This window comes from Pelodiscus sinensis, chromosome 19 (genome assembly GCF_049634645.1).
Source record: "Pelodiscus sinensis isolate JC-2024 chromosome 19, ASM4963464v1, whole genome shotgun sequence".
NCBI classification, from domain to species: domain Eukaryota; kingdom Metazoa; phylum Chordata; order Testudines; family Trionychidae; genus Pelodiscus; species Pelodiscus sinensis.
The window spans coordinates 7,434,324-7,457,798 of NC_134729.1; the positions used below are offsets into that span (position 1 = coordinate 7,434,324).

A 23,475-nucleotide genomic window follows, 5' to 3' on the forward strand; every position below is an offset into this window, starting at 1 on the left:
TCCTGAGCCTGCCGCTGACCTGCTGTGTGACCGCGGGAAGGAGCTTTCTTGTCTGTGTAGCACTGTCGCTCCCTGTGTGTGCTGCCCCCAGCACCTCAGCTCCCAACCCGAGCACTGGGCCATTGGGCAGGGATTAAACCACCACTGGCTCTAGGCTCCTGCACTGGGCCAAGCCCCCCAGCCCCTGAGCTCAGACATCGCCTTTGGCCCCTGCCCCTGAGGGCCCCCCACAGCCAAGCCAGGCAGGCTCCAGTGCCAGATTGGTCTACTGCTCCACCACCCAGCTGAGCCACCAGCCCCTTGACCCCAGCACCAGGCCAGCCCCAGCTCCTGATTGAGACATTTCACCCCCTTTCCCGACATCCCTGCCCACACGCTGGCTTGCTGCACCCTCCTCACTCCCCTCCCAAGAGGAGGAGGGATGCAGCAAGCAGGGGGATTTTTGTGTGGGGGTGTGTGTGTGTGTGGAGGACTAACGGGCAGGCAGCACGGCCTTGGGGAAGGGACAGGGCCAATGGGGCCCAGGTGCTGGGCGGGGGGTCAGTGGCTGCTGTGCCAGGGAAGGCTTAGCCCCCAGCAACCCTAAATAAAGCCTAGAGCTGAGCTTTTAGATCAGCATCCCACGTGCACTGAGCCATTGTCAGTGCTGGAGAGTCCGGCACAACCCACGTGGAGCTGCTCTGGGGGCTAAGCAGCGCCAGCGGGAAAACCTTCCACCGGATTCCCAGGCTGAATGTCTGGCTGCAGCTGCCCCAGTTGGATGGAGCGAGACCTTCCCCCGCTCGACTGCAGAGCCCATCAGCAGGCATCTGTTCTCTGTAACCTAGTCACCGTCGCTCCTACCCCGGCCGGATGGTGCATAGGGCCTGAGCTGGGAGCTGGCTTCTGACCACACATGCTGGATCAGGGCCCATGGGCCACATCTCTGCCTATTTCTCTCTGGTTTGTGGATCTCTCTGGGGTCACCCAGGGATACAGGTGCCCAGGGAACATTTCCCCTGGTGACTTAGGCACTGAATGAATTCAGCACCCAGGGGGCACGGTGGCAGCTGCAGTGGAGCCCAGAACTGGACTGAGGCCCACGACCATAGGGGCCTCGGAGCGCCCAAGCCCCCTTAGAAAATGAGGCGTAAATCACAGCGCAGTGAACTCAGCAAAGCCTAGCTGGCTTCAACAATCTGGGGCTGAGGCACCTTTGAAATTGTTCTTGTGCCTTTTACCTTCCCTGACACTTGTCCCCTCCTCTGCACCGGCCCATTGTAGGTCTGGCTACACGGCCATGGAAAGGCCCCTCTGGAGAATCTCAGAGCCTGATTCTCTGCCCTGGAGGCTCACTGGAATGTGTCTTTTGACTGCGATGAAACCAAATTGGCGCAACCTCCCTCTGTGCCATGCTGCCCGCAGAGGCCAGTTCCAAAGGGCTCTGGTGAGTGACCGGTCCTGAAAGGAGGGTCTAGCCCCCCCCGTATTATTCCTAAGAGGGGAGCAAGGAGGAGCCGGCAATCTGAGCAGAAAGGTGAACATCTTGAGAGAAAGCTCCCAGGGGGCATCCCCCTTAACTGGAACAGATGTAAAGTCTCCTCACAATAGGATTAGTCTGTGGCACGTGGACTCCTCTGGCTCTGCCGTGAAAGGGAGCCTGTCTGCAGACAATGGGCCATGATCTCCCCCATCAGTTCGCTGGGGTCACTCACAGACCCAGCCCAGAGGAGGCCAGGCAGGCTGCTGCTCATTCTCTGAGCCTCAGACATTTGAGGGCCGGGGCTGGCCAGAAAAGCAAGGACATTTGCATGTACCACCCCCGCTTCCAGATTCATCTCATTGGCCGGCCGCTCTCCCTCTTTGTATAGTTCCGAATAGAGGCAGGAGTCCAAACCTGTTGGAACCATCTGCCAGGAAGGGAGAGGGCGATATTCGATACGGAGCTGGGGGGACTGTGGCAACAGGCAGATTTATTGGCTGCAATCTGTTCCCTGAGTTCCCAGAGCAGCCAAGCCCAGAGGTGGAACCTTAGATGTCAATCCATTAATGAATTAATTAGTATTCCCTGTAATCCCAGGCTCCCAAGGAAATGAGTGTGTGTGCCCCAAATTACTGTGCAGTGGCCTCAGGTTTGGCGTAGGCAGGGGATCTCTCAAAGAAGTGAGCTCTGTGTGCTGTCAAGGAAACCAGCCAGCAGCCAGCACAGTGGTAATACCAGAGGCCGTGAGCCTCTCAGGGCCCTTGCTGACACTGACCTAAAGGATGGGGGCTCCAGGCCTGTCTGGGAGAAAATCTGAGCATCCCCATTCACAGGGAAATAGAGATGATGAGGACTTTCAGTGCCCAACTGAAAGTGGGACCCTGCAGTACCCAGGGTTGCACAAAACTTAACTAAGATCAGGACTCTGTTGTACCAAGTGCTGCACAGACCCTGGCTGAGGTCAAGGTGCCAGGTGCTGCACAGACATAAGGGGAGAACCGTGTTATCCACTCCTGTGAGTGTTACAAGTTGTATGATAATTGGAGCATTTCTTAAAGCCCCAGCTCTGGGAGTCAAGTGATCCCCTGAGAACTCAGCTGAATAGGGAAGGAAGTTTCTTGCCCTTTTGGTTGAAGGGGCCGCTCTGGCAATGTGACTAGATCGTGACCACCTGGTTCAAACACCAGCAGGCAAATAGAAACAATCCCACATTTATGGTTCTTTTCAAACTCAACTCACGCTTGCTTAGGCCCAAATCATGATTTTCGAGTTGAAGGTGCTAGATGATGTGGTCTGTGCTCAAAAGAGTTTGCAAGACAGACACAGGGTGGGTTCAATTAGCTCCTGGAACAACGGACCAAGGGACAGGGTTGCTCATCACTTGGAGCCTTTCAATCCAGGGTGGTTGTCTCTTTTGGTAAAATCCATTCTGGCTCAAGCACGTATTAATCCAGGGATCCCCTGTGCTATGCAAATTGAAAATTACTCTTGAATGTAGCAGCAGCAGTAGAGATTAAAAAGATTGAGACATTTCATCTTAGAAAAGAGGAGACAAGGGGGGATATGATAGAGGTCTATAAAATCATGACTCATTTGGAGAAAGTGAATAAGGAAAAGTTATTTATTTGTTCCCATAACATATGAATTCAGGGTCACCAAAATGAAATTCACATGTAGCAGGTTTAAAACAAACAAAAGAAAATATTTCTTCACACAACACACAGTCATCCTGTGGAACTCCTTGCCAGAGGATGTTGTGAAGACCAGGATTTTAAAAGGGTTCAAAAAAGAGCTAGATAAAGTCATGGAGGTTAGGTCCATCAATGGCTATTAGTCAGGATGGGCAGAGCTGGTGTCCCTAGCCTTTGTTTGTTAGAAGCTGGGAGCGGGTGACAGGGGAGGGATCGCTTGATGATTGCTTGTTCTGTTCACTCCTGCTGAGGCTATGTCTACACTACACTGTTCTTCCGGAAAAAGCCATGCTTATTGCAAACCGTAATTTGCATTTTTTCTGCGTCTTTTTTCAGAAGAGGATTTTCCAACATTTGGCCCATCTACATTGGGCCAAATGTCAGGGAAAAAATCCATGTTCAGAACAACTTTTCTTCCTCATAAAACGAGGTTTACAGGGATGCCAAAAAAGTGCGTCTGCTCTTAGGAAATTTTTTTTGGAAGAGTAGATGCATTCCCTGTAGTATAGACATAGCCTTGGGCACCTGGCATTGGCCACTGTTGGAAGACAGGATACTGGGCTAGATGGACCTTTGGTCTGACCCAGTACCGTTCTTGGGTTCTTATGTTCTCATGTACTACTACAACTAAACTGCATTAACATGGCACATGCCACAGATAAATCAATCCAGAACTTAGAAGGGCCTTCTGATTCTAGAGATACAAGACCTTCTTCAAAAGCGTGGCAATGACAGGCACCTTTTTCAAAAGGGACTTAGGCACTTAGGAGGTGAGTCAATTGGAAAGCCCGTGGCACTGAAGGGCTTTGGTCCCTTCTAGGCTGCTCTGGGGACGCTGGTCGGTGCTAGCAGCCCAGGCGGGGTCGGGTGCTCGGTGCTGTACTCGGTGCTGGCAGGGTACAAGGTCCCGCCTGGGAAGTCTCGGAGCCGGCCGCAGGAGCGCTGGGAGGGCCGGCCCGCCAGCAGGAGGAGCCTGCCAGCCCCAGCTTACCGCGGCCCCTCGGAAAGGGGAGGAGTCCCAGGCAGAGCAGTGGTGCAGAAATTGCTCCGGGGAATCTTTCAAAACTGCCGCGGCCCCGGCTCACCGCGCAGAGCCGGGAGCTGCCCGAGGGGAGCGTGGTCCGGAAAGGGGCCGAGAAGGCGCAGCCCAGCCTCGCTCGGGCCGGGCGGGGCCAGGCGCGGGCAGGCTGGGGGCTCGGGCGGAGCTGGCCAGAGCCCTGGTGCTGAACCCGCGGGCGGGCGGAGCGGCATGGCGACCGGCCTCTGAGAGCGGCGCCGGCGAGGACTCGCTCGGGGGCGGCGGCGGCTCGGCCAGCGGCCCGCTCTGCGCTCCTGCAGGTGAGGCTGCGGCCGCGGCGCGCTGGTGGCACTGGGCGGCCGAGCGGGCCCTTTGGTCTCCGGGAAAGCAAATACCCCGGGCGGGATTTCAAACTGCCAGCTGGGATTGCGGGGTGAGTTGCGGGTCCCGTGGCTGGGATATGCGGGTTGAGTTGCGGGTCCCGTGGCTGGGATATGCGGGTTGAGTTGCGGTCCCGTGGCTGGGATGTGCGGGGTGGGTTGCGGGTCCCGTGGCTGGGATATGCGGGTTGAGTTGCGGGTCCCGTGGCTGGGAGCTGAGTGGGTTGCGGGTCCCGTGGCTGGGATCTGGGTGGGTTGCGGGTCCCGTTGGCTGGGATGTGCGAGGTGAGTTGCGGTCCCGTGGCTGGGAGCTGGGATGTGGCGGGGTGAGTTGCGGGTCCCTTGTGTGGGAGCTGGGTGGGTTGCGGGTCCCGTGGCTGGGAGCTGGGTGAGTTGCGGTCCCGTGGCTGGGAGCTGGGATGTGGCGGGGTGGGTTGCGGGTCCCGTGGCTGGGAGCTGGGTGGGTTGCGGGTCCCGTGGCTGGGAGCTGGGTGAGTTGCGGGTCCCGTGGCTGGGATGTGCGGGGTGAGTTGCGGGTCCAAAGCAGACTCCGGGCTTGCTGAATAACAGACGCTCTCGGACGAGGCAGAAATGGGGCAGCGCTTCGGATCCACTTGACCGCCGAGTTGAAGCCCGGAGCCGGACCGGGGGCGTGGGGCCGGGGCTGTCTGCGAGCAGGGAGCCCCGGCGAGCCCACAATTAATTCATCCTTCCCCAGAGCTCCCCCGCCGGAGGCGAGAAGCCCCGAGTCACCGACAGCTGCGGAGCCCTGTGGCCCGGGCCGCGTTAGGCCCCGCGGGCAGCGTGGTCTGTGGGGCGGGAGTGGTTGGGCCCGACTGCGAGCTCCTGCTGCCGCCTACGGGCCCCCGCGGCCGCGGTGAGAGTTTGTGACTCGGAAATTTTGCCCCGGCCGAGCGAAGTTCCCGCTGGCTTGTGGCTCCGTGTCGCGGGCCAGCAACGCCAGAAGCGGGCGGATGAGTGAACGGGGCATTTCCCCGAGGTCTCCGCTCCGCCTTGTGCCGGGCGGCGCCGCGGGAAGCGTTTTCCTGCCCTTGGCGTTTGCTGAGAGAGCTGGGGAGGGACACAAAGTGCTAGAGGCCCCCGGGCCAGGAGATTTTCCTCCCTCTCTCCCTTCTTTCTTCTTTCCTCCGCCCTTCTCTCCCTCTCTCCCTCCCGCCCTCATGTTCCAGCCGCTCGAGAATTCTAAAAGCTCCCAGCTGGTACCAAACACTGATGAACACCAACCACTTTAGAAGAGGATTCCTACCGCCCGTGCCCGGCGGACCCTGCCGGGGTGCCTGCCTTGCTTGCACCGCACTGCCTGGCTCCTGAAACCCTCCTCTGGATACTCCAGCCGACCCCTGGGCCTTGCTCCCTCACTTCCCTGGCTCTTCCCATTTCGGGGAGAAGTTTGCAATGTAGTAAACAGCTGCCCCAAGTGAGCAAGTGGGGGACAGGCAGCCTGGGGCAGCTGAAATGACCTAGGCAGGAGCCAGCGCAGATGCCAGCCAGGGGCATTCAGGGTTGACAGCAGAACATGGCATTGGTGGGGCTTGAAAGTGCAGAGGAATCGGCCGAGGGATCTCTGGCTCATCGCTGGCAAAAGCACCGAGCAGCTGAGCTCCACGGGCTGCTAAGAGCCTTTGGGGGGAATGGTCCTTGACCACATCATGAGCAGAGGCCCCCAGAGGCTCCGAGGGGTTGGCCCAGCTGTCCTGCTGGCACTTGGCCTGTTTGCATTTCCAGTGCCTATGCACTTTTCATTCACAAGCAGGTAGCCACTGGGAGGGACCCACCTCTGGGGGGAGCAGTGTCTCCTGAACAGGGCACAGCAACACTGTACAAGGGCTTAGTGAGGACGTACAGCAGACTGGCATGTGCCACTGGAGCTGTGGAGGGGTTTAGGTGGGGGAGAATGGAATTACCTAGCTTGGGATTTAGTCAGGACACCGGAATTAACTGCCCTGCTCTTGCAAAACACACCACGGGGTCACTGGCTCTCCTCCCGCAGCGCAGTGCACTCAGCTGATGGGGTCCACCAAAGAGAAACACTGAAACGTGAGCTCCTGGGTGTACTGCATGGTCCCTACTCCCCACCCGCCCCCACTGGCCTGAGTAAGGCAAGAGTAACTAATTAGCTTTGCTCGGGGAGGCTGTGTATGTGAGTGACAGGCATTTAACACCAGGGAAGAGAGAATGTTTCCAGGCACGGATCTTCCTGGAGAGCTGGTCAGGGCGGGAAGTTGAGTCTCGGTGCCTGGGTAAGGAAACATCTGAGCCTCAGGGGCAGCAGAAGTCACCATGACCCCTGTTGCTATTCCCCCAGTACCAGGCTGCTAAGTCTGCTGCCCCAGAGCAGCCTCTGATGTGTACTGGGACTCACCCCAGGGAACTGCTGGTCCCAGTGGCGTGTAGGGGGCTGCAACGCAGGAGAGAGTAGAAGGCTTTGTGATTTGGGCACATCGTTGGGGAAAGGGACCAGCACCCCACCAAAGCAGCGTCCCAGCTAGCTCTGGCACTTGAATGTTTCCTATAACAGCCATCAGCTAGGGCCTTTGAGTGGGCTGTAAGCCTTTGTCATGGGGTCTGCCTTCAGTGCAGCTGGAAGCTGACCTGGGGAGACAACTGGCTAGTTCTGCCTGGACTGGCAAACTGAAAATAGCCACATGGTTGTTGTGGTAGCCTTGGTGAGCCACCTGCGCCCAAGGCCCTGCAAACCCCGGGTTCGGTCTCAGCCCAAGCCCCTGCCAACTGCCCCATCCAGACCGCTCTTTTTAGCATGGAGCTTGTGTCTCTCTGCTCAGGGTAAGTGTCTCTTCAAGGCTAACAGCCCAGCTTCCTCTGCTTGTGCTAGAGGAGCAGCTTCTCTAGCCGGCAGACGTAGTAGCTTTGCACCTCTGAGGTGGTCTAAGCTTTAGAGGGGAACAAAGATCTGGACTCAGTCAGGGAGGGTCGCACATGTTATTTGCGTCTTGTAATTTTTCCATAAGGGCAGTAGCACAGACCCTGAAGGGCCTGCCCAGTTTCATGACCTGATTTCCATTGACATGACTTTGGGTCTCTTGGTTTATCAACTCCCGGTGTCTGAATATGCAAATTACTGCGATTGCAGTAACTGACTCTGCTGTCTGGGTCTTCCCCTCCCCCCGCCCCCTCAAGCAATTCATGGATTTCTTCTGGTTTCTCTTGTTGGTGTGCTGGCAGCACCAAGAGGCCTAAACTCAAACTCGGAGCCTGGCTGTGCTGGGCGCACCCTCTTCCCACTCCTGAGATCTGGGCGTTTCTCATGCCAGGCACTGTCTCCCATCTCTGTAACCAACTGCACCCAGCTGCTGGCTCTGAGTGCTGCTGCTGGACCATGGGCTAGTCCAGCATCCCTGGCCGGAGAGAGGAGGGGCCGAGGTGTAAGTGACCCAAGCTGGGTGCTTTCCTCTCGCTCCCTGACAGTGAGGGAAGGGGAAGTAGAGCAAGCAGTGCCCTGGTAAGGTGGGCATCAGCCCCCTCTCCCTTCCTAAATGGTGCCCTGGCTGCTGCCTGTTAGTGATTCATGCCCCTGTGTCCTAGTGCAAGAGTGACTCTGATTCACGTCCCTTTCTGACCCTTTAGCCTCAGTTTCCCAAGGAGGATTTCTCCCAGCTGAAGTGCTGAGCTGTGACCCCGCATTGAAACTTTACTTATTGCAGATTGCAGTAGTGTGTGTGTACATCTGTGCCTATGTGTGTACATGCATCCCTTGTATGTGTGTACATGCATCCCTTGTATGTGTGCACATGTACATATGAGCACGTGTACGCATTAGTGTGCCCATGCGTGTGCTGTGAGTGTTTCTGTGTACATGCATGTTCACATGCACAGCTGAGTATGTGTGTGGCTGTTTGGGTGTGGGTGTGCAAGCATGGGGGGCTGGCTGTGGTGGATAAAAACCCAGCTGCTTTCTGGACTCTTTCTGCCTCCCAGACAGCTGTGTGCAGGCTGTCGCAGTCAGAGCAGGAGAAGCGCTGATCCCTCCCCTCATCTGCATTTCCAGCACTAGGGGTGGGGTTTTCAGGGCACTGAGCACAGAGAGCTGCAGGATCTGGCGCCAGTGGGAAGGGGGTCAGAGCTGGTGCATGACTGCTTTGGGGTTCTGGCTGGGTGGTTTTTGTAAGTTTGAGGCAGGGACCTGGAGCTAAGCACAGCGCCTGCTCTGCTGCTGACTGGGGCCTGATTCTGATCCCATTCCACCGGTGACTGCACTTCTGCCATTGCAGCTGTACGGGTTTAAAAGAGGTTGTTCAGTTTGGAAAACGGAAGACCGAGCTGGGACATGACAGCAGCTTTCAAGGGCCTAAAAGGGTATTACAAGGAAGAGAGAGAAAAATTGTTCTCCTTGGCCTCTAGGGATAGGACAAGAAGCAATGGGCTTAAACTGCAGCAAGGGAGGTTTCGGTTGGACATTAGGAAAAGCTTCTTACCTATCAGGGTGGGTAAACACTGAAATACATTTTCCCAGAAACTTCAACACACAGGCCAAGAGTGGGGAGGAGGGCAGATGAGCTGGCCTGGTTCCCAACTGCAGTGGAAATGGGTTCTGATCCAGGTGGTGGGATGGAGGAATCCATGGTCCAGATCCTGGCCAGTACTGTGGCCCCTTTGGCAGTAGACTAGGGGTGTGTCTAGACTACATGCCTCCTTCGACGGAGGCATGTAGATTAGCCAGATCAGAAGAGGGAAATGAAGCCGCGATTAAAATAATCGCGGCTTCATTTAAATTTAAATGGCTGCCCCGATCTGCCGATCAGCTGTTTGTCGGCAGATCGGGGGAGTCTGGACGCGATGCGCCGACAAAGAAGCCTTTCTTCATCGGCACAGGTAAGCCTCGTGAAACCAGGTTTACCTGTGCCGATGAAGAAAGGCTTCTTTGTCGGCGCATCGCGTCCAGACTCCCCCGATCTGCCGACAAACAGCTGATCGGCAGATCGGGGCAGCCATTTAAATTTAAATGAAGCCGCGATTATTTTAATCGCGGCTTCATTTCCCTCTTCCGATCTGGCTAATCTACATGCCTCCGTCGAAGGAGGCATGTAGTCTAGACACACCCTAGGTGGTGTAAGCAGGCACCATTGCTAACCCAGGTTTCCAGCTGCCTCTTCCTTCTGCGATATTTACTGACCACAGACTCTGGGAGCTTGGCTTTGAATCAGTCCCTAGAGATGACCCTTGCAGAAGCACAATGTCCCCTAGCGCCCCACTGGGACACTGGGCAGGGATTCCTAGATTCACACATTCCATGGCCAGATGAGATTGTTGTGATCCTCCAGCCGGACCTTGCCAGAGACGAGCTCCAAGATCAGAACTTTTAGAAACAGAATTCTCAATATTAAACTAGTCAGCGATGGAGAGTCCATCACAACCCTCTGCAAATTGTTCCAGTGGTTGATTATGCACCCTGTGAACAATTCATGCTTTACTTCCTGTCTGAATTGGGTTAGCTTCAGCTTCCAGCCACTGAATCATGTGAGATCTTTCCCTGCTAGACCAAAGATCCCATTAAATATTAAATGTTTGCTCCTCATGCAGGGGCCTAACAGGTACTTGTAGACTGATCAAGTCACCCCTTAACTTTCTCATTCTTAAGTTAAATAGCTTGTGCTCCTGTGGTCTATAAGGCAGCTTTTCTAATTCTTTGATCATTCTCTTGGCTCTTCTCTGACCTCTCTTCAATTTATCACTGCCCTTTTTGAATTATGGATGCCAAAGGTAGACACAGGATTCCAGCAGTGGTCACACTAGTGCCCATTACAAAGGTAGAAGAACCTTCTACTCCTACTTGAGATTCCCCTGTTCAGGCATCCAAGAATTGCATTAGTCCTTTTGGCCACCCCATTGTACTGGGATCTACCTCATGTTCAGCTGATTATCCACCATCACCCCCAAAGTATTTTCAGTCACTGCTTCATCAAAATTTTGTGCAGTACGAAGGCAAAGCCTTACAGAAGTTCAAGTCAGTTCCAACAACACTATTATCTTTACCTCCCAAACTTGTAATCTCACCAAAAAAGATATCAGATTAATAGGCCATAATTACTGGTCAATCTGTTTAACCTTTTAAAATATACTATCATAACAGTAGTTTTCTTTCAGTCCTTTGTAACTTCCCTGATGTTCCAAGACTTATTGAAATTCAACATTAAGGGCTCATCTAGATGTAAATGAGCCCTACTGAAATGAAGCATGGATTTAAATATCCCGCACTTAATTTGCATATTTGTGTCCTATCGCTGTTTCTAAAAAGGGTATTTTGAAAGTGAAACCACAGTCTAGATGCGGTTCTTTAAAAAAAAACCTTTTTCAAAAGAACCCATACTCCTGAAAAAAAATGAGGAATACAGGTTCTTTTGAAAAAGGGTTTTTCCCCCAAAATAACTATGTCTAGACTGTAGTATCACTTTCAAAATACCTTTTTTGAAAAAAGTTATTGGACGCAAATATGCAAATGAAGCACGGGATATTTAAATCCATGCTTCATTTGCACTTTCGATTGGGCTCATTTACATCCCTCTTTTGAAAGAGGGATGTAGTCTAGACATAGCCTAATAGTCCAGCAAGATCCCCAGCCAACTCTTTTAGAACTCTTGGATTCAAGTTAGCTAGACCTGCTGATTTTAAATTAATTTAGAAGCAGCTTTTAACAGCCTCCTGATATACTAGTGGGATGGAGGAAATGTTATCACAATCATAAAGTGACACTACATTATCTGTTTTTCCCTGAATACAGAACAGGAATATTTATTGAACACTTCTGCTATTTCTGTATTGTTATTGAGAATTTTCCCTTTTCATCTAGTAATGCACTAATGCCATTTTCCGGATTCCTTTTGTTCTTAATATATTTTTAAAAGTCCTTATTGTGCTGATTCACAGTGGGCAGCATCCCCTACCACAGGGATTTCCAATCCTGCCCTCCTAGGAGGTTGAGCTTAGGTGCCCCCCTGCACTGCCTGGCAGGCAGGTGAAGAAGGAAGACCACTCTAAGCAGCTCCAGGCTGGAAAGGAGAAGCCCCAGGGTTCCTGCCTGCTCCTAGGCCTGTTTCAGCCCTGTCAAGTCCCAATTCTGAGTCCCATTCTCACCTCTACCCCACCCTGGGCCATGCCCAATTTTGTGCAGGGACAGAGCCCCCTCAGTATTTCCACAGGAAGGGCACTAGCCTGCTGCCTCCCTCCCCACCGCCCCGATGTCTCAGCACCTCACAGTCTTCACTACACTGATCCTTTCAGCCATCTGTGAGACAAAGCCACAGATGAGAGAGCAGCGGGCCAAAGAGGCCAAGTGATGTGAGAAAGGTCACAGAGAGAGCAGGTGAGCCAGGGACAGAGCCTCAAAACTGGGGACATTCCAGAAGAGTAGAAGAAAGCTAATACTGGACTAGTTTTCAAAAAGGGTAAACAGGATGACCCAGGCAATTATAGACCTGTCAGCCAGACATCAACTCTGGGCAGGGTACTGGAGCAGCTGATACGGGATGCAATGAATAGTGACCTAAAGGAGGGTAATGCCAAAAAAGAACCAAAAAAGTGTCACCAGGGCTTAACAACCAAGTAAAAGAAGTAGTGAGAGATAAAAAGGCATCATTTTAAAAGTGAAAGTTAAATCTTAGTGAGGAAAATAGAAAGGAGTATAAACTCTGGCAAATTAAGTGTAAAAATATAATAAGAAAAGCCAAAAAGGAGTTTGAAGAGCAGCTAGCCATACACTCTAAGGCTGTGTCTACATTGGCCACTTGAATTTCCGCAAGAACACTGACAATCTCATGTAAGAAATCAGTGCTTCTTGCGGAAATGCCATGCTGCTCCCGTTCGGGCAAAAGTCCTTTTGCGCAAAAGCTTTTGCGCAAAAGGGCCAGTGTAGACAGCTCAGATTTGTTTTGCGCAAAAAAGCCCCGATTGCGAAAACGGCGATCGGGGCTTTTTTGCACAAAACAGTTCTTCCCTGTCTACACTGGCCCTCTTGCGCAAGTATTCTTGCGCAAGAGGGCTTTTTCCTGAGCGGGATCGTGAAAGTATTTGTGCAAGAAGCACTGATTTTGTACATTACAAAGTCAGTGCTCTTGTGCAAATTCAAGCAGCCAGTGTAGACAGCCGGCAAGTTTTTGCCAGTCTAGATGCACCCATAGAATAACCTAATTTGTTGTGGGAAAAGTCAACATGGTTTCTGTAAAGGGAAATCATGTCTTTATAATCTACTAGAATTCTTTGAGGAGGGTCAACAATCATGTGGACAAGGGGGATCCAGTAGATATAGTGTAGTTAGATTTCCAGAAAGCCTTTGACAAGTTTCCTCACCAAAGGCTCTTAAGTAAAGTAAGTTGTCATGGGATAAGAGGGAAGGTCCTGTCATGGATTGATAACTGGTTAAAAGACAGGAAACAAAGGGTAGGAATAAATGGTAAGTTTTCAGAATGGAGAGAGGTGTCCCCCAAGGGTCTATACTAGGACCGATCCTATTCAACCTATTTATAAATGATCTGGAGAAAGGGGTAAACAGTGAGGTGTCAAAATTGGGAGATATTAAACTGCTCAAGATAGTTAAGACCAAAGCAGACTGTAAAGAGCTTCACAAAGATCTCACAAAACTAGGTGATTGGGCAACAAAATGGCAAATGAAATTTAATGTTGATAAAGGTAAAGTAATGCACATTGGAAACAATAACCCCAGCTATACTTACAGTATGATGAGGACTAGTTTAGCTACAACTACTGAAGAGAGAGATCTTGGAGTCATTGTGAATAGTTCTCTGTAAAACATCCACTCAATGAGCAGCGACAGTCAAAAAAGCAAATAGAAAGTTAGGAATCATTTAAAAAGGGATAGAAAATAAGACAGAGAATATCTTACTGACTCTATATAAAACCATGGTATGCCCACATCTTGAATACTGCATACAGGTATGGTTGCCCCATCTCAAAAAAGATATATTGACATTGGAAAAGGTTCAAAAAAGGGCAACAAAAATGATTAGGAGTTTGGAGTGTGTCCCATATGAAGAGAGATTAAAAAGACTGGGACTTTTCATCTTAGAAAAGAGGAGACTAAGGGTATGTCTACAATACATGGCTCCGTCGACGGAGCCATGTAGATTTGTTTATTGGGCAAAGGCAAATGAAGCCGCGATTTAAATGATCGCGGCTTCATTTAAATTTACATGGCTGCCGCGCTGAGCCGACAAACAGCTGATCAGCTGTTTGTCCACTCAGCGTGCTAGTCTGGACGCTCCCCTGCCGACATCAAAGCCCTTTGTCGGCAGCCCTGTTATTCCTCGTGGGATGAGGTTTACCGGGGCTGCCGACAAAGGGCTTTGATGTCGGCAGGGGAGCGTCCAGACTAGCGCGCTGAGCGGACAAACAGCTGATCAGCTCTTTGTCAGCTCAGCACGGCAGCCATGTAAATTTAAATGAAGCCGCGATTATTTAAATCGTGGCTTCATTTGCCGTTGCCTACAAACCTAATCTACATAGCTCCATCGATGGAGTCTAGACACAGCCTAAGGGCGGGGGTGGGGGGGTATGATAGAGTCTATAAAATCATGACTCGTTTGGAGAAAGTGAATAAGGAAAGTTATTTACTTGTTCCCATAACATAAGAACTAGGGGTCACCAAATGAAATTAATAGGTAGCAGGTTTAAAACAAGCAAAAATAAGTTTTTCTTCACACGGCACATGGAACTCCTTGTTAGTGGAACTCCTTGCCAGAGGAGGTTGTGAAGACAAAGACATTAACAGGGTTCAGGAAATAACTCGATAAATGCATGGAGGTTAGGTCCAGGATGTGTAGGAATGGTGTCCCTAGTCTCTATCAGAAGCCGAGAATGGGAGACGGGAGAGAGATTGCTTGAAGATTCCCTGTTCTGTTCACTCCCTCAAGGGCATCTGGCATTGGCCACAGCTGGGAGACAGGATACTGGGCTAGATAGACCTTTGGTCTGACGCAGTATGGCTGTTCTTATATTCTTATGCCATTGATGCCCATCAGCTTGGGTTTCTGGAGAATAGATCCTGGCAGACGAAGTTGGTAGCTTTTTAAAATGAGATTACAAGTTTGGTTGATAACAGTATCAGTGTTGATGTAAAATATATTTAGGTTCTGGTAAAAGCATCTGACTTGATGAAGCAGATCTTTTGGTTACAATATTAGAACAATGTAAAATGTAAATGGCACCTTAAATAGATTGAAAACTGGGTAGGTCTCAAGATGCATCTGTAAATAGAAAATTGTCATCAGGGAGGTCTGTTTCCAGTGGGGTCCTACAGGGATTGGCTCTTGGCTCTCAGCTAACATCTTTATCATGACTTGGAAGAAAACAAAATCATCACTGGGTACAAGCAAACAATATCCGTTTGGATACAGCGCAGTGAGTGTACCCAGCTAGAAAGAAAGGCTCTAGGCCCTGCTTCCAGGGTGGGGACTCACTCTGGAGCAGCAGTGGCTCTGAAGATTTGGGGGCTCTCGTGGACAATCGATTGGGCATGAGCTCTCAGGGTGCCACTGTGGCTGAAAGGTGAACGTGATCCCAGTAGGCATAAACAGGGGACTCTCAAGTAGGAGCAGCGAGGTTTATTGTACCTGCGCACCTGGCTCTGGTGTGACTGCTGTGTCTGGCTCTAGTGCCCCCCATCAAGAAGGATATTGGTGAAGTGAAGGCGCAGAGCAGAGCCCTTGGGGATGATTAGAAATCCCACGTTCAAGTGGAAGACTCAAGGAGCTCTGTCTAGTAAGCCTAAGAAAGAGACAGTCTGGGGTGACTGGATCACAGTCTAAAAGTAGCAATGTGGGGAACAAGTGTGTAATAATGGGCTCTTCTGGCGAGCAAGATGTAACTGTGGCGTAGTGGGGGTGCTGTCTGCTCTGTGACCCGGGGTCCCCCTGCGCTGTGATGTGAGATTCTCGGTGTCTCTCCCAAATGTGTATTAACCCAGACACCCAGGCTCAGCCTCCCAGCCTTTGCAATAAATTCTGCTCAATTGTTAAATCTTTTACCCCTTTTGTCCCCCATTTTTCTATTGAAAAGAAAAGGGAAAAATATAAAAAAGTGAGGAAAGGGGGAAAATCCCAGAAAAGTCAAACCAAAATGGTTTAAAATGAAACAAAAATCTTCATTTCATTTTGGAAAAGCGATTCACATTGAATATTTCACTGAAAATGGGGGAAATGTAAAAGGTCCAATTAACAAACCTGTTTGCTTTCTGGCTTTTTCATGACACCCCTGCCCTGGTCTGAGCTGCCGCAGGTACTAGCTGGTGATAAGATCCTGCAGCTCGTTGATCAAATCAGCTGGGTTTGTCAGTGCAAGGCCAACAAAGCCCCTGTGTGTGTTCCTGGGAGAGGTGCTGTTCATTCCCTTCCTTCTCATGGTGCACAGCCTGTCCTGCTGAGGAGCTCTGGATCCCATCATTAGCCACACGGAGCTCAACAGCTGTTGGCATCTACAGGACTCAGCAAAAGCCAGAGTTGCAGACTCACACCCTGAGTACTGAGTCCAAACCCCAGTGTGATCAGGGGTCACCCACTGAAATGAAGAGGCAGCAGGTTTAAAAGAAACAAAAGAAAGTATTTCTTCACACAACACGCAGCCAACCTGTGGAACTCCTTGCCAGGTGATGTTGTGAAGGACAGGACTATAACAGGGTTAAAAAAGTTGATAGAGGATCAGGCCATCAGTGGCTATTAGCCAGGATGGGAAGGGATGGTGTTTGTCAGCCTCTGTCTGTCAGAAGCTGGGAATGGGCAACAGGGACGGGATCACTTGATGATTGCCTGTTCTGTTCATTGCCTCTGGAGCACTTGGCATTGGCCACTGTTGGCAGACAGGACACTGGGCTAGATGGACCTTTGGTCTGACCCAGTGTGGCCGTTCTTATGCTCTTATTCCTAGGGACCCCATGTTCTGAGAGGTTCTTTGGGTTAGGGATATTAGAGGAGCTGCCCATTTGTAGACTTTAAAGTCAACAGAGCATGTTTTGCTAGCGTTAGGGTGTCCTCCCCAAATTCTAACTCAGGAGCCAGATCACATTCTTCCTGAATTGTCAGCTAGAGATGGGAGTCTCCCTTCCTTATCCTGCTGCAGATCATTATGCCGTGTTTCTGTGCACTATTTGGCTACGTCTACACTCCACATTCATTTTGAAATAAGTTATTCTGGAAGATATCTTCTGAAATGCTTATTTCAAAATAACTGCAGCTGCCATGTCTCCACAGCCCCTATTTTGAAATAACTCTTTCAGAAGATGCATTATTCCTCTTAGAATGAGGTTTACAGATTTCAGAATAAGCCTCCTGTTATTTCGAAAAAATTTCAAAATAACACTATTGCTGTGTAGACACTCACATAGTTATTTCGGAATAACGGCCTTTATTCCAAAATAACTTTGCTATGTAGATGCATCCTTTAATAGCCTCTGTATGCCATCCAAGGCTATGTCTGCACTACAGAGCTTTTCCTGGAGGTATCCCGGAAAAGCTCTGTCATGTCCAAGGAATGCATCTGCTTTTCCAAAAAAAAAAAAAAAAAAAATCAGAAAAGCAGACCCTTTTTTTGGCATCCCTATAAACCTTGTTCTACGAGGAAGAAGGGATGTTCTGAAATAGGCACTTTTTTCCCTGACATTTGGTCCCATGTAGGCGGGTCAAATGTTGGGAAACCCTCTTTTGGCAGAAAAGTGGAAAAAAATCTGCCAACCGAGGTTTGCAGTTTGCGTGTCTTTTTCTGAGTTTTCTTTGTAGTGCAGACACAGCCCTAAAGGTGGCTGCATTTCAGGGGAGAATAAAGTGATTCCAGTGAAGCGTTAGTTTTAGTTTGCTCTGTTTTTAAAGGGCACTGAGACCTTTCAACTTTCAGCCTGAACGTTGCTATACGAATGGCCATCGTCTCTGTGATAAAGCATTGCATGCTCAAGTCTTGTGGGGCTGGGCATTTCTCCTTCTTTCTCTCCCTGAGTCTCTCTGACACATGTGCACACACTCTGCGAATAGTGGAAATAGCATTCAGGAGACACCTACCCCCCCCACCTGCCCGCAGACCCTGCAGCTGTGGGTTCCTAGCACTTCCCTGATCCTACCCCATCTGCACTGTTCACTTTCCTGCGTTCCTGTCAAACTGAGCAATGCTGGCAAGTTAGTCGTGCCCCTTTGCAGTTTCTGAGAGCCCCGTTAAACTCAAGGGCTGTGTCTAGACTGGCCAGTTTTTCCAGAAAATCAGCCACTTTTCCAGAAAACCTTGCCAGCTGTCTACACTGGCCGCTTGAATTTCCGCAAAAGCACTGACGATCTCATTTCCGCACAGCGCACGGATTGTCAGTGTTTTTGCAGAAATACTATGCTGCTCCCGTTCGGGCAAAAGTCCCTTTTGCGCAAAACTTTTGTGCAAAAGGGCCAGTGTAGACAGCTCAGATTTGTTTTGCGCAAAAAAGCCCCAATCGCGAAAATGGCAATCGGAGCTTTTTTGCGCAAAAGCGCGTCTAGATTGGCATGGACGCTTTTCCGCAAAAAGTGCTTTTGCAGAAAAGCGTCCTGCCAATCTAGATGCTCTTTTCCAAAAATGCTTTTAACGGAAAACTTTTCCGTTAAAAGCATTTCCGGAAAATCATGCCAGTCTAGACGTAGCCAAGGAGTGACCAGCCACTAAATCCCATTGTGGCTTCGGCACAAGAACATTATTGACCAATTCTCAGGTGAGAATGGGGGCTGAGCTCTGGTGTCACAGGCCAGAGTCCTGCCCCGCCTGGTTGAAAAACTTTTAGAAAACCTGCCAGGACGATGGAGAATCATCCTGGGCCAATTGTTCCATGGCTAGTTACCTGCCCTGTTAAACCAAAGGTGCCTCCTTTAGAGTCTCAGTTTGTCTAGCTTTGGCTTCCAGCCTTGGCTCCCTGAGAGAGGGGAGCCCAGTCAGTGGCAGCCTGCTCAGCACAGCTCATGGAGGGTTGGAGCTGCACTTTCTGGGAGCGCTAGTTGATACTGACAGGGCAATGGCCAGTAGCTTGGTGAGATAACAGCAGCGCCTGGTGCCACAGGGCTGGAGAGCTGTCCCAAGGGCTCAGCTGCGGGTCCCCCTCGCAGGGATAGCTGTGGCTAGGACAATCCATTTGTGCCCACTACAGTATAGATTAGAGCAAGACAGAACCTGCCTCTCCTTACGCCCGGGGAGGGATCAGTCCCTGGCTGCGCCGGAGCGCAGAGAGAGACATGCCCCCTCGAGGCTTGGCTGCCTCCAAAGACCCGGCTCTAAAATCTTTCCTGTCATGTTTGCCCACGTTGGTTTCCGAGGGAAAACATCCTGCGACTTCTTCCTCTTGCTGCTGCTAATTGGTGCCCACCTGGCCCTGCTGGATGCGACGGATGTTTGCGCAATTAACACCCTAATCCACTACCCAAGCCCCATCATGCATATTAAATGCAGGATTTTCCACATGGGATGGATGGGTGGTGTGGCCTGGGGACCCCTTGCTTGGGTGGCACACTTTCAATAAAGCGGCTTACATGTTAAGCTTTATTAAATGAGTCAGTTGAGCTGACAGGATTCGGGAGACTGATTAACATGAAACCCGGGCTGTTTTGTGTAGTGTGACTGCATTAATTATGCAGCGGAGGTAAACGAAGTTCCAGGCAAACAAGCTCAGGTTACAGGAGCTAAGGCAGAGAAATAAAAAGCAGAGCAGCTTACAGAGAGCTCTGCCCTGTCTCCCACCGAGACCAGGTTTCACAATGCCTGCTTTAAAATGATCTGCAAGAACTGAAACAACTCAGTGCATGCCAGGCATCCTGGGGGCTCCCAAAGGAACATTCCTCCTGCCACAGATCAGATGGCAGGTTGGCGACCATGGCGGGAGAACCAGGGTGTCTCAAAGGCTCAGGTTGAGATCTACCGTGCCCATCCGATCCATTTGGTTTGACATGTTCATTTATATGATACAGGAGCACCTACATGCCCCGGCCATGCCCAGGCCCAACTGAGGCTGGCCCTGCACAGATCCATGGGAATGGCAGACCTTGTCCAGGGAACTTACCATGTACACAGACAAAGGGACTGCCATTGTCCCCGTTTTCCAGATGGAAAACTGAACTGAGGCACAGACAGATTAAGTGACCCACCTGAGGTCGTTCAGGGAGTCTGTGACAGAGCCAGGGACTGAACACAGCTCTCCTGAGTTCAAGGCCTGTGTCTGATGCACCAAACCTGCCTTCCTCTTGTCCATCAGTGGGGCACCGTCTGCTCAGTGCTTCTCCCTGGCACTGCCTGGGCGAGTGAGGACCTGCCCCTGATCTGGCCATGCACTGAGACAGACAGACAGACAGACATCCCAGGGCTGCATATTCAGGAGGCGCCTCCTCCTGAGATCTCCTCCCTGACCCCCCAGCTCTTTCATTGTGGCCAATCATCCTGCAAAAGAAGCCTGGGTGGCATTTCTGTGGCACTGACGCAGGGGCTTTGTCCAGCTAGACCAGTGGCTTGCACAGCAACCCCACACATACTATTTAGCCTTTCCTTAGCTCAGTAATTCTCAGCCTTTCTATGTTGGGAGCCCTCTCCCAGCCAGTCAGGACCCCTGTTCCCTGAGTCGGTAGCACAGGAAAGCAGGAGGGCCCCATGCTCTGTGGAACCCCAATGAGCCACAGGACATTTGCGGGTAGATTGGGAAGATGGCGGAGCAGGGAAGGTGCAGTCCCCTCCCCAAAAGGGCTGAGTCAGCACCTCTGTGCACCCTGCAGGCTTCCATGACCCCAGTTCTGCAGGAGCTCTCCCTCCGCCCCCATACTCCCAGCACAAAGAAGAGCATCGCGCCCATTGTTTTTGCTTTCCAACTGGCCATGAAGCAATGAGACGAATCCATCCATGTGCCAGGCAGTGCAGGGCCTGAGCCTCATGGAGCTGATTGAATTCAGACTCCAAATACTCACAGTGACATTTAAGGGAGTAAAACAAATCCATAAAACTCAGTCACTGGAATCCAGGGATACGTCTAGACTACATGCCTCCGTTGATGGAGGCATGTAGATTAGCCAGATCGGCAGAGGGAAATGAAGCCGCGATTAAAATAATCGCGGCTTCATTTAAATTTAAATGGCTGCCCCGCTCTGCCGATCAGCTGTTTGTCGGCAGATCGGGGCAGTCTGGACGCGACGCGCCGACAAAGAAGCCTTTTTTGATCGGCACAGGTAAACCTGGTTTCACGAGGCATACCTGTGCCGATCAAGAAAGGCTTCTTTGTCGGCGCGTCGCGTCCAGACTGCCCCGATCTGCCGACAAACAGCTGATCGGCAGAGCGGGGCAGCCATTTAAATTTAAATGAAGCCGCGATTATTTTAATCGCGGCTTCATTTCCCTCTGCCGATCTGGCTAATCTACATGCCTCCGTCGACGGAGGCATGTAGTCTAGACACACCCCAGGAGACCTGAAGGGCAGATGTGCACAAGCAGCAGGAGGCTCTTCGCCTGTACTCAGAGAGACAAGCTCTCACTGGCTGTGTCTAGACTACATGCCTCTGTCGGCAGAGGCATGTAGATTAGACACATAGGCAAAGGCAAATGAAGCCGCGATTTAAATGATCGCAGCTTCATTTACATTTACATGGCTGCCGTGCTGAGCCGACAAACAGCTGATCAGCTGTTTGTCGGCTCGCGCGCTAGTCTGGACGTTCCCCCTGTCGACATCAAAGCCCTTTGTCGGCAGCCCCGTTATTCCTCGTGGAATGAGGAGTACAGCTAGTTCAGATTAGGAAGCCTAATCCGAACTAGCTACTCCGTGCCGCGTGTAGCCGCGCGGCACGGGGTTCGAACTAGCCGGCATTTAAAAATGGTGCCGGCCGGCTTTATGCAAATGAAGCCTGGGAAATTCAAATCCCGGGCTTCATTTGCAATTGCGGATGACTACATTACCCCTGCTAGTTCGAACTAGCGGGGTAGTGTAGACATACCCTCAGAGGGGATTGACTCCAGAGGCTGGGCACACAACTGTTCATAAGGAGCATTGTGCTCACCCATTAAACCCCACCCATGCAGCATGGCAGGGGAAGGGACTAGGTAGCAGGTTTAAAACAAACATAGAGAAGTATTTCTTCACACAGCGCACAGTCAACCTGTGGAACTCCTTGCCAGAGGATGTTGTGAAAATCAGGACTTTATCAGGGTTCAAAAAAGAGCTAGATAAATTCATGGAGGCTAGGTCCATCAATGGCTATTAGCAGGGCTCGACAAATCCATATATCTACTTGCCCATGGTGAGTAGATTTCAGCCGGTCGCCCCGTTCACCGGTGGTGCGCACATGCGCAGTGCCGGTCTGGCGCATGCGTGGTGCAGGGCTGGCAAGTGGATTTTGCTGCGGTTTGTCGAGCCCTGGCTATTAGCCAGGGTGGATAGGAATGGTGTCCCAAGCCTCTGTTTGTCAGAGGCTGGGAATGGGTGACAGGGGAGGGACCACTTGATGATTGCCTGTTCTGTTCACTTCTTCTGGGGTTTTTGGCATTGGCCACAGTTGGCAGACAGGATACTGGGCTAGATGAACTTTTGGTCTGACCCAGTATGGCCATTCTTATGAAAGAGTGCACAGCACTTGGGGGCTATTGCTCCCAAAATACAGCTCCTTATCTAGGGATTCCCTGGCCTGGGAAAAGCTCATCAAAGCTAGCAGGAATCATTGTCACTGAAAGCTATGTGCATGGTGCTCAGACACCACAGCGATGGGCATGCAATAAAAATTGATGATAGATAGATAGATACTGTAGGCACATAGACAGAAAGACAGATAGAGGGATAGATACTGCCTATGAACTATGGATTTGTGCTGTAGTCTTGGGAGGTGACTTTGCATTCAATTTCTGAAGCATGTGAAGTGAAGAGTGAGTCCTTGGCCTGGGACTTATTAATACCCACTGGTTTCTTTGTTGCAGAAATTAGGAATGACCAAGACATATGCCAAATCCAAAGAGATGTCCGAGCTGGTCACCTCCCAGTCATGGATGGAGGAAGCCCTGAGCTCCCAGGACGAAATGAAGGAGGAGGACAGCAGACAAGCCCCCTATGGAATGGTGGCCAGCTTTAATGACGAGCATGACAGCATTGAGGAGGAAGAGGAGGAAGAGGATGGAGAGAAGCCTAAGAGAAGAGGGCCAAAGAAGAAGAAAATGACCAAGGCGCGGCTGGAACGGTTCCGGGCCCGGCGGGTCAAGGCCAATGCCAGGGAGCGCACTCGGATGCATGGGCTGAACGATGCTCTGGATAATCTGAGGCGGGTGATGCCTTGTTACTCCAAGACACAGAAGCTGTCCAAGATTGAGACACTGAGGCTCGCCAGGAATTACATATGGGCTCTGTCGGAGGTGCTGGAAACGGGGCAGACCCCAGAAGGGAAGGGCTTCGTGGAGATGCTTTGCAAAGGTTTGTCACAGCCAACCAGTAACCTAGTTGCCGGCTGTCTGCAACTGGGGCCTCAGTCCCTCTTCCTGGAGAAGCATGAAGAGAAGTCCTCGGTGTGTGACTCTGCTGTACCCAGCCATACCTTCAACTACCAATCTCCGGGACTGCCAAGCCCCCCCTATGGGAACATGGAAACTCACCTCTTACATCTAAAGCCTCCCACCTTCAAAAGTTTGGTGGATCCTTCCTTTGGGAGCCACCCCCCGGACTGCACCACTCCACCCTACGAAGGGCCCCTGACGCCTCCCCTGAGCATCAGTGGGAACTTCTCCTTGAAGCAGGATGGGTGTCCAGACCTGGAGAAGTCCTACACCATCATGGCCCACTACCCTTCCGTGAGCCTGAGTGGAGCTCACGGGCACCCCTCTCATTTCCAAAGCACAGTGCCCCGCTACGAGCTCCCCATGGACATGAGCTATGAGTCCTACCCGCACCATGTGGTTGGGCCCCAGCTCAACGCCATATTTAATGAATGA

General features: G+C 51.3%; 1 protein-coding gene across 1 annotated transcript; it reads left to right on the top strand.

Annotated features, from left to right (window-relative positions):
• Positions 1-3,145: 3,145 nt before the first annotated feature.
• On the top strand, positions 3,146-23,475 carry NEUROD4 (neuronal differentiation 4). The gene is made up of 2 exons (XM_075902086.1): positions 3,146-4,491; positions 22,474-23,475. The coding sequence occupies exon 2, from the start codon at positions 22,483-22,485 to the stop codon at positions 23,473-23,475; it is 993 nt and encodes a 330-aa protein (XP_075758201.1). The 5' UTR covers positions 3,146-4,491; positions 22,474-22,482.

Coding starts and splice junctions, on each gene's coding strand:
- NEUROD4 (XM_075902086.1), top strand. CDS start 22,483: ATGACCAAGACATATGCCAAATCCAAAGAGATGTCCGAGCTGGTCACC.